The sequence below is a fragment of the Tachypleus tridentatus genome, chromosome 1, assembly GCF_004210375.1.
Source record: "Tachypleus tridentatus isolate NWPU-2018 chromosome 1, ASM421037v1, whole genome shotgun sequence".
Classification (NCBI taxonomy): domain Eukaryota; kingdom Metazoa; phylum Arthropoda; class Merostomata; order Xiphosura; family Limulidae; genus Tachypleus; species Tachypleus tridentatus.
This window is the reverse complement of record NC_134825.1, coordinates 5,737,148-5,751,751: the sequence shown is the minus strand read 5'-3', so window position 1 is coordinate 5,751,751 and position 14,604 is coordinate 5,737,148. Positions and strand designations below refer to the sequence as shown.

Genomic DNA, 14,604 nt, shown 5'->3' with positions numbered 1-14,604 from the left:
AATAAAATAGTGTTCAGTATTTCACCAAAACGAATGTTAAGTGTTTGAATAAAATAGTGTTCAGTATTTCACCAAAAGGAGCGTTAAGTATCTGAATAAAATAGTGTTACGTATTTCACCAAAAGGAGCGTTTAGTGTTTGAATAAAATAGTGTTACGTATTTCACCAAAAGGAGGGTTAAGTGTTTGCATAAAATAGTGTTCAGTATTTCACCAAAAGGAGCGTTAAGTGTTTGAACAAAATAGTGTTCAGTATTTCACCAAAAGGAGCGTTAAGTGTTTGAATAAAATAGTGTTACGTATTTCACCAAAAGGAGTGTTAAGTGTTTGAATAAAATAGTGTTCAGTGATTCACCAAAAGGAGTGTTAAGTGTTTGAATAAAATAGTGTTCAGTATTTCACCAAAAGAAGTGTTAAGTGTTTGAATAAAATAGTGTTCAGTATTTCACCAAAATGAGTGTTAAGTGTTTGAATAAAATAGTGTTACGTATTTCACCAAAAGGAGTGTTAAGTGTTTGAATAAAATAGTGTTCAGTGATTCACCAAAAGGAGTGTTAAGTGTTTGAATAAAATAGTGTTCAGTATTTCACCAAAAGGAGTGTTAAGTGTTTGAATAAAATAGTGTTCAGTATTTCATCAAAAGGAGTGTTAAGTGTTTGAATAAAATAGTGTTCAGTGATTCACCAAAAGGAGTGTTAAGTGTTTGAATAAAATAGTGTTCAGTATTTCACCAAAACGAGTGTTAAGTGTTTGAATAAAATAGTGTTACGTATTTCACCAAAAGGAATGTTAAGTGTTTGAATAAAATAGTGTTCAGTATTTCACCAAAAGGAGTGTTAAGTGTTTGAATAAAATAGTGTTACGTATTTCACCAAAAGAAGCGTTAAGTGTTTGAATAAAATGGTGTTCAGTATATCACCAAAAGGAGCGTTAAGTGTTTGAATAAAATAGTGTTACGTATTTCACCAAAAGGAGTGTTAAGTGTTTGAATAAAATAGTGTTCAGTATTTCACCAAAAGGAGTGTTAAGTGTTTGAATAAAATAGTGTTCAGTATTTCACCAAAAGTAGTGTTAAGTGTTTGAATAAAATAGTGTTCAGTATCTCACCAAAACGAGTGTTAAGTGTTTGAATAAAATAGTGTTCAGTATTTCACCAAAAGGAGCGTTAAGTATCTGAATAAAATAGTGTTACGTATTTCACCAAAGGGAGCGTTTAGTGTTTGAATAAAATAGTGTTACGTATTTCACCAAAAGGAGGGTTAAGTGTTTGAATAAAATAGTGTTACGTATTTCACCAAAAGGAGTGTTAAGTGTTTGAATAAAATAGTGTTCAGTGATTCACCAAAAGGAGTGTTAAGTGTTTGAATAAAATAGTGTTCAGTATTTCACCAAAAGGAGTGTTAAGTGTTTGAATAAAATAGTGTTCAGTATTTCACCAAAACGAATGTTAAGTGTTTGAATAAAATAGTGTTCAGTATTTCACCAAAAGGAGCGTTAAGTATCTGAATAAAATACTGTTCAGTATTTCACCAAAAGGAGGGTTAAGTGTTTGAATAAAATAGTGTTCAGTATTTCACCAAAAGGAGTGTTAAGTGTTTGAATAAAATAGTGTTACGTATTTTACCAAAAGGAGTGTTAAGTGTTTGAATAAAATAGTGTTACGTATTTCACCAAAAGGAGTGTTAAGTGTTTGAATAAAATAGTGTTCAGTATTTCACCAAAAGGAGCGTTAAGTGTTTGAATAAAATAGTGTTCAGTATTTCACCAAAACGAGTGTTAAGTGTTTGAATAAAATAGTGTTACGGATTTCACCAAAACGAGTGTTAAGTGTTTGAATAAAATACTGTTCAGTATTTCACCAAAAGGAGGGTTAAGTGTTTGAATAAAATAGTGTTCAGTATTTCACCAAAAGGAGTGTTAAGTGTTTGAATAAAATAGTGTTACGTATTTCACCAAAAGGAGTGTTAAGTGTTTGAATAAAATAGTGTTACGTATTTCACCAAAAAGGTTTGAGTGTTAAGTGTTTGAATAAAATAGTGTTACGTATTTCACCAAAAGAAGTGTTAAGTGTTTGAATAAAATAGTGTTCAGTATTTCACCAAAAGGAATGTTAAGTGTTTGAATAAAATAGTGTTCAGTATTTCACCAAAAGGAGCGTTAAGTATCTGAATAAAATAGTGTTCAGTATTTCACCAAAAGGAGTGTTAAGTGTTTGAATAAAATAGTGTTCAGTATTTCACCAAAAGGAGTGTTAAGTGTTTGAATAAAATAGTGTTCAGTATTTCACCAAAAGGAGCGTTAAGTGTTTGAATAAAATAGTGTTCAGTATTTCACCAAAACGAGTGTTAAGTGTTTGAATAAAATAGTGTTACGGATTTCACCAAAACGAGTGTTAAGTGTTTGAATAAAATACTGTTCAGTATTTCACCAAAAGGAGGGTTAAGTGTTTGAATAAAATAGTGTTCAGTATTTCACCAAAAGGAGTGTTAAGTGTTTGAATAAAATAGTGTTACGTATTTTACCAAAAGGAGTGTTAAGTGTTTGAATAAAATAGTGTTACGTATTTCACCAAAAGGAGTGTTAAGTGTTTGAATAAAATAGTGTTACGTATTTCACCAAAAGAAGTGTTAAGTGTTTGAATAAAATAGTGTTCAGTATTTCACCAAAACGAATGTTAAGTGTTTGAATAAAATAGTGTTCAGTATTTCACCAAAAGGAGCGTTAAGTATCTGAATAAAATACTGTTCAGTATTTCACCAAAAGGAGGGTTAAGTGTTTGAATAAAATAGTGTTCAGTATTTCACCAAAAGGAGTGTTAAGTGTTTGAATAAAATAGTGTTACGTATTTTACCAAAAGGAGTGTTAAGTGTTTGAATAAAATAGTGTTACGTATTTCACCAAAAGAAGGGTTAAGTGTTTGAATAAAATAGTGTTACGTATTTCACCAAAAGGAGCGTTAAGTGTTTGAATAAAATAGTGTTACGTATTTCACCAAAAGAAGGGTTAAGTGTTTGAATAAAATAGTGTTACGTATTTCACCAAAAGGAGCGTTAAGTGTTTGAATAAAATAGTGTTCAGTATTTCACCAAAAGGAGTGTTAATTGTTTGAATAAAATAGTGTTCAGTATTTCACCAAAAGGAGCGTTAAGTGTTTGAATAAAATAGTGTTACGTATTTCACCAAAAGGAGTGTTAAGTGTTTGAATAAAATAGTGTTCAGTATTTCACCAAAAGGAGCGTTAAGTATCTGAATAAAATAGTGTTACGTATTTCACCAAAAGGAGGGTTAAGTGTTTGAATAAAATAGTGTTACGTATTTCACCAAAAGGAGTGTTAAGTGTTTGAATAAAATAGTGTTCAGTATTTCACCAAAAGGAGCGTTAAGTATCTGAATAAAATAGTGTTACGTATTTCACCAAAAGGAGGGTTAAGTGTTTGAATAAAATAGTGTTACGTATTTCACCAAAAGGAGTGTTAAGTGTTTGAATAAAATAGTGTTACGTATTTCACCAAAAGGAGCGTTAAGTGTTTGAATAAAATAGTGTTCAGTATTTCACCAAAAGGAGTGTTAATTGTTTGAATAAAATAGTGTTCAGTATTTCACCAAAAGGAGCGTTAAGTGTTTGAATAAAATAGTGTTACGTATTTCACCAAAAGGAGTGTTAAGTGTTTGAATAAAATAGTGTTCAGTATTTCACCAAAAGGAGCGTTAAGTATCTGAATAAAATAGTGTTACGTATTTCACCAAAAGGAGGGTTAAGTGTTTGAATAAAATAGTGTTACGTATTTCACCAAAAGGAGTGTTAAGTGTTTGAATAAAATAGTGTTCAGTATTTCACCAAAAGGAGCGTTAAGTATCTGAATAAAATAGTGTTACGTATTTCACCAAAAGGAGGGTTAAGTGTTTGAATAAAATAGTGTTACGTATTTCACCAAAAGGAGTGTTAAGTGTTTGAATAAAATAGTGTTCAGTATTTCACCAAAAGGAGCGTTAAGTATCTGAATAAAATAGTGTTACGTATTTCACCAAAATGAGCGTTTAGTGTTTGAATAAAATAGTGTTACGTATTTCACCAAAAGGAGGGTTAAGTGTTTGAATAAAATAGTGTTCAGTATTTCACCAAAAGGAGCGTTAAGTATATGAATAAAATAGTGTTACGTGTTTCACCAAAATGAGCGTTTAGTGTTTGAATAAAATAGTGTTACGTATTTCACCAAAAGGAGCGTTTAGTGTTTGAATAAAATAGTGTTACGTATTTCACCAAAAGGAGGGTTAAGTGTTTGAATAAAATAGTGTTCAGTATTTCACCAAAAGGAGCGTTAAGTATCTGAATAAAATAGTGTTACGTATTTCACCAAAAGAAGGGTTAAGTGTTTGAATAAAATAGTGTTTAGTATTTCACCAAAAGGAGCGTTAAGTGTTTGAATAAAATAGCGTTACGTATTTCACCAAAATGAGCGTTTAGTGTCTGAATGAAATAGTGTTACGTATTTCACCAAAAGGAGGGTTAAGTGTTTGAATAAAATAGTGTTACGTATTTCACCAAAAGGAGTGTTAAGTGTTTGAATAAAATAGTGTTCAGTATCCAAAAGGAGCGTTAAGTATCTGAATAAAATAGTGTTACGTATTTCACCAAAAGGAGGGTTAAGTGTTTGAATAAAATAGTATTCAGTATTTCACCAAAAGGAGCGTTAAGTATCTGAATAAAATAGTGTTACGCATTTCACCAAAAGAAGGGTTAAGTGTCTGAATTAAATAGTGTTTAGTATTTCACCAAAAGGAGCGTTAAGTGTTTGAATAAAATAGCGTTACGTATTTCACCAGAAGGAGTGTTAAGTGTCTGAATGAAATAGTGTTACGTATTTCACCAAAAGGAGTGTTAAGTGTCTGAATGAAATAGTGTTACGTATTTCAACAAAAGGAGTGTTAAGTGTCTGAATGAAATAGTGTTACGTATTTCAATGAACACCGTATGGGGTGTTTCAGTAAAAATAGGTTTAAGTATTTAAGTATTTCAGAAATAGCGCTGAGTGTTTCAGTGTAACGTCTTGTAAGATAACATATTACATCGAAACTTGTACCTTTATAATAAAATATTACGAAGTGCTCAGTAAATATATGTAGTAAGTGTTTGATAACAATAATGTTAAATGTTTAGTATTTTCAATGAAAATATGCGTTTATGATTTCAGAAAAAAGTATTGTTCCATTAAACAATAAGGTAAGTGACATAAAGAATATATAGGATAATTGGATATTGTGCGCATTGTGAGAGACATTGTTCTAGTGGAACCATAGACAGAGCAGGAATAGCAGGTCTGAAAGCTTTAATGGACCAAAAGAGGGAGTTACGTTCCTTAAAAGTTATCGAACATTCAGAAAAAGTTGTCAAGTGATTATAACATTTATACACCTCACGAGAAATTATTTTATCACGTTGTATATTTCAGGCCATAAAATATCGTAAGTCACGTCTTGTGACTGCTAAGTATAGCTAGAAACCTGTGTATTTCTAAAGGCTTATTTTATGATTCGCCGGAGTACAGCTGGAAACCAGGAACCTATTTCAACACTAACTTTGTGTCTAGAAGTTCTTTTAGATTATAGACTGATGGAGGGTTTCCGGGTTAACGTTTAAAAAGAAGGTTAGCATTAGTCTGATACTGAAGATAAAGAGTTGGCTGATATCAGAATTAATAATTAAAATTATCTTCTGTACTCTATGCACTATATTTTACATGTTACAGATTATCTACTCTATGCACTATATTTTACATGTTACAGATTATCTGCTCTATGCACTATATTTCACATGTTACAGATTATCTGCTCTATGCACTATATTTCACATGTTACAGATTATCTACTCTATGCACAATATTTTACGTTAGAGATTAACTGTAAACATCAAATAATAATTTATTGCCTTTTTAAAACCAACTAAAACTGTTACCTACATACTTCGTAAATGAACTGTTCCAGTTTGTTTATTAAGTTCAGTCCGTTCGGTTCATATGTAAATCAATACAGCACCAAGCGGTTAATCTATTATTGTTTCAAACAATAGACTATTGTGTCAACTAATTGTATATTTAACATAATAAAATTTTATTATGTCCAGTAATTGACACAATTTAGGACAAAAAGACTTTTATATCTTGCAACTAGCACTATTTTATTCAATGGAAATTGATTACGTGATGTAATTTGTTCTCTTTGGTAAAAGGAACTGATGTCACATCCTGTACGTGGCTCTTTTTGGTGCAAGTTTGTTTGTTGCTTGAATTTCGCGCAAAGCTACACGAGGACTATCTGCACAAACCGTCTCTAATTGAACAATGTGAGACTAGAGAAAAGACAAGTAGTCATCAACACCCACCGCTAACTCTTGAACTACTCTTTTATCAACGAATAGTGGGATTGATCCTCACTTTATAACCTCCCCACGGCTGAAAGGGCGAGCATGTTTGGGGTAAGGGGGATTTGAACCCGCGACCCTCGGAATACGAGCCTGGCGACCTAACGACCTGGCAATGTTGGGCCTAACGAAAAGGAAGTTAGATCCGGCCTATTTGGTGCACAAAACAAGAGTAACTGTCATCTTCTGTAACTGTCTTCATCTGGTACAAGGTGATTTTGTTTCGTCATACCATTGACACTATTTTGTATAAGAGGATTCTTATTCTTCTATCGTTTGTTCTCTTTGGTGCAAGGAAAGATTATTAATTAATCAAACTACCATTATGTTTACAAAGATATTGTGTTCTGCATTTTGTATTAGTTACTGAAAAGGAATTTTAAAATAACCTCCAAACAGTGCGATCTTACGCAAGATAATGTTCTTAAATGTTCCAGTTGGCGCTATTTTTTGTAATGACACTATCTTGGAATATCGTTTTTCTCTATCCTGCATCTGGAACTATTTAGTGGAAAGGAATTTTAAAATGTCCTACAATTGGTACTATTTGCCGTCAATAAATTGTGTAATATTTTGCAACTGGTTGTCCAGCAACAAATGTCGGAATTCTCACGATGACATTTAGGAGCCGAATATTGAGTAACTTATCATTGGTTTGTTTAATTCAATGTTTCTCGCTTACAAGATGTTTTAATTGTCTGCCGTTTCAACTTTACTCAGAGTAAATTTCACATCCCCAAGGCAGCATGGACTTTCGTCTAATTTTTTCTACGACCACGAAGGTCGTGGGAGGAAACCATCTTTAGATGAAACACATTAAGGGAAGCAGTTGAGACAGGCCCTCACACAACAGTACGTGAGCTTGCAGAAATGTTCGGCACAAGCAAATCAATTATTGCCAACCACTTGAGTTCGAACGGAAAGACGAAAAAGTTGGATAAATGGGTTCCGCATGAGCTGACCGAAGATCGACAAAATCGGCATTATCAGACCTGTCAAGGATGACGCTCCAAAAATTGAACGAATTGGGAATTGAGATTCTGCCTCATCCACCTTATTCCCCAGACCTTTTCCCTACAGATTTTTATTATTTCAAGCACTTTGACAACGTTTTAAACAATAAACACTTTCAAAACCAGACAGCTGTATAAGAAACTTTCAGGGAGTTCATTGACCATAGAAATTCTGATTGCTACAGCAGGGATATAAGCAGCATCGTTACATGTTGGTAAAAGTGTGTTGAAGCAAATGATGCTTACTTTGATTACAGCATGTTTTACAACACTGGTTTATACTTTACCAAACTGCGCAGTTCAAAAACGACATTTATATCTAGACAACCTAATACAAGGTTATGTTCTGTAAGAAGCAACACTTCGTTTAAGATAATATTGGTTTTCTTTTAAATGACATAATTTATTCAAGAAATAGTTTATTCTGCAATTATTACTATGTTTTTCAACAGAATTCTGCAATGACCTGATAATGACACTATTCGTTGCAAGGGTTTTGTCATTCCTGGTTAATATTCTGTACAATAAGATTTGTTTCATTTTGTAACTGACATTTGTTTCTGTACAAAATATTTTTATATCCTGCGAATAATATTAGCTGGTGTTTTATGTTCCGATAACCAGTAATATTTTATACAAGAAAATTCTTTCATGTATTGCAAATGGTACAAAAAATCTTACATTACTATATGTTGATGCATTTTGTATCCTACAACCGCATCTATTTTGTTTAAGTGCATTAAGCCTTTCAAATAATACTCTTTGGTGCAATGGAATTGTGTTGAGCCTAACATCTGGCATTGTTTTGTGCAAAGGAATTTTCTTTGTTCTGAAATTAGCACCATTTACTGTACGTGTATTTCACATTTTCTAAAACCGACACCATTTACTGTAAGGGTATTTCATCTTCTTCTATAACTGGAACCATTTACTGTAAGGGTATTTCATCTTCTTCTATAACTGGAACCATTTACTGTAAGGGTATTTCATCTTCTTCTATAACTGGCACCATTTACTGTAAGGGTATTTTCTAATTTCCCGAAACTGGCACAATTTGTGCAAAGGAACTATGTTATAATCTGTAATATGTATAAGGATTTTTATATCACCCAGTTCTCACTTAAATGATATCATAAATATACTGAGCTTACAGTGAATATTTCAAGATCTGGTTATTCTAACACAATGTTTTATACCCTATTTCATATTCTATTATCAGACAATATAAAGAATTAATCCAACAAAGTCTTAAGAGAATAAAACTTCTTGTGTGTTTTGTGATTTAAATTATGAATATCCATGAAAACCAAGAGAAAACATAATTTATAATGATTCTTTATTTTACTTTTTTATCGATACATATATTTGATCCTAGCTATAAAGACGAATTTCACAAAACATCAAAGTTATTAGATAGACTGACATATAAACCTATTAATAACATAAAAAAGCTATATATCAGTTTACTGTTTACATATTATTCTAATTATCCGTGAACCTGACAATGACCGAAGAAGGTCGAAACGTTGTTCGCTCCTCTATATAGTTCTTTCTCTATCCATACCAGTCGTTTTTACCTATATAACATCCTAATTAGTTCATTGTCTGCGAAACTTCTCGTAGTTTGTTATTATATAAATTCAACATGTGGAAACGTTGTGTAGTTTCACAGATGTTTTTCCCAAGTACATTTGTTATAATAGATAGAACTAATGTACCAGCAGATTAACTAATGTACCGTACCAGCAAATTAACTAATGTACCAGCAGATTTTATTATTAACAAAAGTTCCAATTTCTCTTTCTCGTTACTCCTAGCAGCGATATAAATATGCTTCTATTTACTTCATTTCGATCTAAATATATTCTATATTCTCTCCGTCGCTAGTGTATAACTGAATATAATTAAAACTTATAGGTTCTCTGACATTTCTTTTTCCTTCTGTATTATTTAGATGAAGATTTCACTCCCTGGGTTTTTGATTGGTGACAGTTTTCGCTATGACAACATTATGTGTTTATTTGTTTATTCCTGTATATATATATACATACACACACATGCAACTGACGAACTAAAGTAACTGTATAACACCACCAAGTTCAAATAGTGCTACAATGAATAATAAGTTAAAAATTAGAAGGATATAATTAACAAATATTACACGACTCTAAACAAAACTATATTAATATTAATTAATTTACATTACTATAATAAACCCTGATGAAAGTTAACAATTAGTTTATATTAATATCTATCAAACTGTTTTCGTGAGACGAGTTAGTCTGCACAACTAATGTGTGTTGTCATTTCACAGAAACTGAATTTCAGACTTTTTTGAAATAAATATTATGTTTTATGTTTTTTAAAGAGCGTTTCACTTTCTAAAAACAAATGTCATGTATGTTTTAAAGAACGTAAATTTCACACTCTTTGAAATAAATATTATTTTATCTATTTCTAAAGAGCGTAGCGTTCACACTTTTTGAAATACCATCAGATTTTTGAAACAAACAACAGTAAAGTTTCATTATGTTTGTTCTGTTGTCACATGAACAATAATTATTTATTGGGTTCTTTACTAGATTATATTAGAGATTATTTGTAAATGTAAATTTGTGATTTTAAATACCAGAAACTTTTAAGGAAAAGGCTGTTTTGTTTTCGTGCAAACCTACATCAGTGTAAGACTAGAGGGAAAGCAGCTAGTCATCACTGCCCTCCGCCAACTCTTGAGTCACTATTTTATCAACGAATAGGAGGATTGACCGTGACATTATAATGCCCCCACAGCTGAAAGGGCGAGCATGTTTGACGCGAAAGAGATTCGAACCCGCGACCTTCAGATTACGAGTTGAACGCCTTAACCACTTGGCTGTGCCGGGCCCTAATGAAAATAAAAACAAAAATAATTTTCTTTTGTATGTATAGTTTTATATATATTTCATGTCTTATGTATACATGTAATGCGATATGCATCCTTATAGCTAGATTTTACGATACTGTAAATCGAGCATTCTCTGTAACATGTATGCATGTTGGAACTAACCTCTGGCATTAGGAACTGTATCTTAGTAAAACTAAAACAAAGATTTTGGTTAATAAAAACAAATTGTACATGATTTTTGAGCATTAAGTACAGTAATAGATTTTAGGACTAAATTAGGTCAAAATATTTGACTTTTTCTCTATTCTCGTTTCTTCTCATATCAAAATGAATTAGCTTAAGTTATATTACACCAACTAGGGTGGGTATGGCATGACCAAGTGGTTAAAGACACTCGACTCGCAATTTGAAAGTCTCAGGTTCGAATCACCGTTACATCAAACATGCTCACCCTTTCACCCGTGGGGACATTATAATGTGATGCTCAATCCCATTATTCATTGGTAAAAGAGTAACCCAAGAGTTGACGGGGGGTGGTGATAATCATTTGCCTTCTATCTAAATCTTACATTGCTAAATTAGGGAAGACTAGTGCAGATAACCCTCGTGGAGCTTTGCGTGAAATTGAAGAAACAGACAGCGATGCATACTTAACAAGGATAAAGACTATTTATTTAGCACTCAAAGCGGTCTGTTTGTAGCATGTTCGTATGGAAACATTTCATTTGTTAACAGAAGTAAAAGTACTTATTTTTACTGACTTCTGTCGCTGGTTATATCTTAGTGCCATATTTTTCTATAATATAAACATTGCTTTAACTAAACGAATTGGGACACATCATGAACAAAGGTCGTTACGTATCCATTGAGGTCTCTTTGTTAAAATATCCTATAGACAAACTTATAGGAAAAGAAATTAAAAAAAAAAGTAAAACTTCCAAGTATAGAACATAGAACATAACTACTTTTATCCATTTTAATAAATTCTTACGGACGCTTCATTCAGTTACAGGAACTTTTTTCAACCTTCCTAATGAGATTTTCATAAGCGTTTGTTTGTTATCGATCGGCCATTTTTATTTAAATATGGTGCGTCAGTTTGGACAAAACGTTGGGAAGAAAAGAACATTTAAACATACTGAAAAAGTGACAAATTCATTAGCTCTAAAAATGACATGAAACAAGAACATAATACAACTACATTACAACCAGAACGGTAGTTTAAATAAACACTTCTAAATAACACTTTACTAATGCACATTTGTGACTTCATCGCACTATCCTATTTACAAATATTTACAGATGACTCACGTCTGAACAGATAGCTTGTTTTTAATCAGATACTCAAAATCTTTTCTAAAATTAGAACACTTCAAGAACATAAAGATACTTTCAATGAAACTTCACCTTACCACCCCATTGTAGATGAAATTCTATATAAACTTACAAAATTACGTGCACCACAGCCTGAACAAATTTGAGGAGAAACATCTCACTTAAGAATACTTTATATTCTAGCGTTATAAATAAAAAATGCGTCCTGTTATATGTAGAATTAGTGTGTTACAGATGAGAAAAATTCCCGGCAAATATGGATTTTATTTTTATATTAAGCCTCACAGAAATTGTTACTTGTTTACTCTGTTTTCTAAAAGCAGTCCTTATACTTAATACTGCATTCTCAACATGCCAGTGAACATTTCTATAATCATTCAACTTGTTCGACTAAAACAGTGCTTTATTAACACCACGTATTCCGCGTATCAAACAAAACGTTCCACCAATCACGATGCCTTCACCAATTCCAAACGAACTTGTGGAATTTCGTGACTTGTCGGTTGTCACCATTTTTTAATCTATACTGATTTACAAGTGTTTAATGAAAGTCTTTCTCGAGTATATGCGAGTCAGACAGATTGTTCGATAAGGTGTCTACCGGGTAAATAGAAATCCTTTTCTTTTTATGGTAGCAGTACGTGCAAGAATGATACTCTTAAAAAACATTAGAAATCCATGATTGAGCTGGACGACTACGTTAACCCTAATCAAATATTAAACAAGATATTCTTTCCCCTCTTAATAATCACATTAAATTATTTTATATCTTTAAATCAATATAAATACGCTAATCAGAAAGCTTAAATGATAAATCGCCAAATATCGAAATGAGATTGGCTAACGTATTGGAAAAGTATTAGGATAAAATAAAAACAACAACAAGAAACGTGTATTGGTAAATTGGGAGAGTTAGTTCACAATTACTAAATTCCGCTTATCTGGAAACTTGCTTACCTAAAGCTCTGTGAAATGTATCATAAGAACCAAACATCCAGTAAGAATAAACTACAGAAAGGTATAGATTGGTATTGATTTAAACACGTGGTAACAAACAAACAGGTTGAGTACAATAAAATATTGTTTTCACCGTGAGTGTCTAAAAATCCTTCTGAATTACCTACTACAGTTTAAAATGACACGAACGAATTAGAAAAAAAAATCAAATTACCATTGGTAAAAGTGACCTTAAAGCGTAGCTACTTTCAATACCACTTTCAACTTTTGAGAATGCGGACATTCAGTTATACTAATTAGTAGGACGTGTTTGAATTCTTAAATTCAAAAATCATCGCTTCTGATCAATATACATATATAGTTGTACACATCACGTTTCCTAGGAAACATTCATAAAGTAACTATCTAGGCCTATATCACCAACATGGCAATAGATCGTGTGAAACACATTACACTGATCAAAGTGAACAATAGTAAAATATACACCAATAACCACGTGTTTATTAATCATTGTCTGTTAACTTACTCCTAGTCTGTTTCATTTTAATGACTTTAAAAGATGTTGTATCCACACAGCAGTAGAAACTGTAGAGTTTAAAATCGAATATTTTAAAACATCCAGTTTCAAGTCGCTTTTCGACAGTTACTTTTAACTACTACTAGACAAGTATGTTTTATTTCTCAACCATTCCACTTGTCTCAGATAGACGATTCAAACGTGTATGTAACATTAAAGTGAGAATTGTCTACAGAGCTCCCCCTAACGACTCTTCCGTTGACTCCATTTTCTTCTACGCCATCGGATGTGAGCTTCGTGGCGATAACAGGACCCCAATCATCCCGAGGGGACAGAAGAAACATGAAGCGCTGGAAAAAAATGGTGTATACATTAGCCACGTCAACACGACAAAAAATTACATTCAGGTGAAATTTTACTCGCAAAATACGCTGTAATTAACAAGCTATGTAAGTAAGTTATTGTTGTATTATACATTTACCATATTTATTTGCGCTAAGAACTAGTGTTCGTGGTTAACAACAACAAAAGACTTTTAAGTAGTTGTCTTACAATTTAATCTTCACTACACTGTATGTCATCTTCAGAACAAGACATTCTAATCACTACTACATTATATGTTTGTTGTGTCATCAGAGTTAGGTGACTATTTTCTAGCATAAAGTGTTACTGTTCCAGTATATTCTGTGTACCATTATTTATCTACAATATTTAGGCTTAATGCCTAATAGAAATGTTTGTATTTCTTCTGCTGTATTTATAAATCATGCCAGTCTGTTATAAATAAGTTTATTGTGTTTTTAGAATTATGGTTTGTTATACTAAGAGTTCGTTAATTACTAAGCACTTTTTACAACGCCCAATTTATGTCTGAAAAAAACGTTCAGATTTATAGTAAGTGTAAACAAAATTTAATATTTTCTCTTTATTAGACAGAATAATTCCATACTCTGCTTTATGTAATTAATAACTTAATTATCAGACCGAGGCTACAGCTTAAGTACAGAATACTGGCTCACCTCTTTCACTGTACCCTTAGAAAGACTTATTAGTTTCCAGATTAGAACACCAATAATAACAACAAGTGATTGGAAGGCGATGATCCAGCCGATAGCATTGGCCCATCCTGGAAACACGTAGTCACCTGACTTCAACGGCTCATACTCAATCCAGTTGAAAAATAAGATGAACTGAAATAATGAATAGTTTTATCAGATACAGGAGTTATAGGTAATTACGTCAGTTTCGGCCATATGGGGTCAAAGGGAGTATAGTATTCTTAAACATGATTTCATAAAACTTAACTATGTTGGTTCGCATAAAGCAATGTATAAGCTATGTTATTTTAATTTAAATTGGGTTGCATTTTCATGTAGTAATATGTAAATTATGCTACTTTAGGGTTGTACTTTCATGTCGCAATAAACACAGGTGATGGACAAAAAAGTGGGCTTCCCTTAAAAATGATGTTAATTTGTCAT

The 14,604-nt window shown here is 32.1% G+C and overlaps 1 protein-coding gene across 1 annotated transcript in view; it reads right to left on the bottom strand.

Moving 5' to 3' along the window:
- Positions 1–8,749: 8,749 nt before the first annotated feature.
- The window catches only part of LOC143236082 (sodium-dependent dopamine transporter-like), a 66,442-nt gene continuing 60,587 nt past the window's right edge, over positions 8,750–14,604 (bottom strand). Inside the window, exons 13-14 of the mRNA XM_076474377.1 lie at positions 14,143–14,313; positions 8,750–13,473 (exon numbers count right to left, since the gene is read on the bottom strand). Of these exons, the coding sequence (XP_076330492.1) occupies positions 13,306–13,473; positions 14,143–14,313 (339 nt within the window). The 3' untranslated portion in view covers positions 8,750–13,305. The remainder of the gene's footprint in view (positions 13,474–14,142; positions 14,314–14,604) is intronic.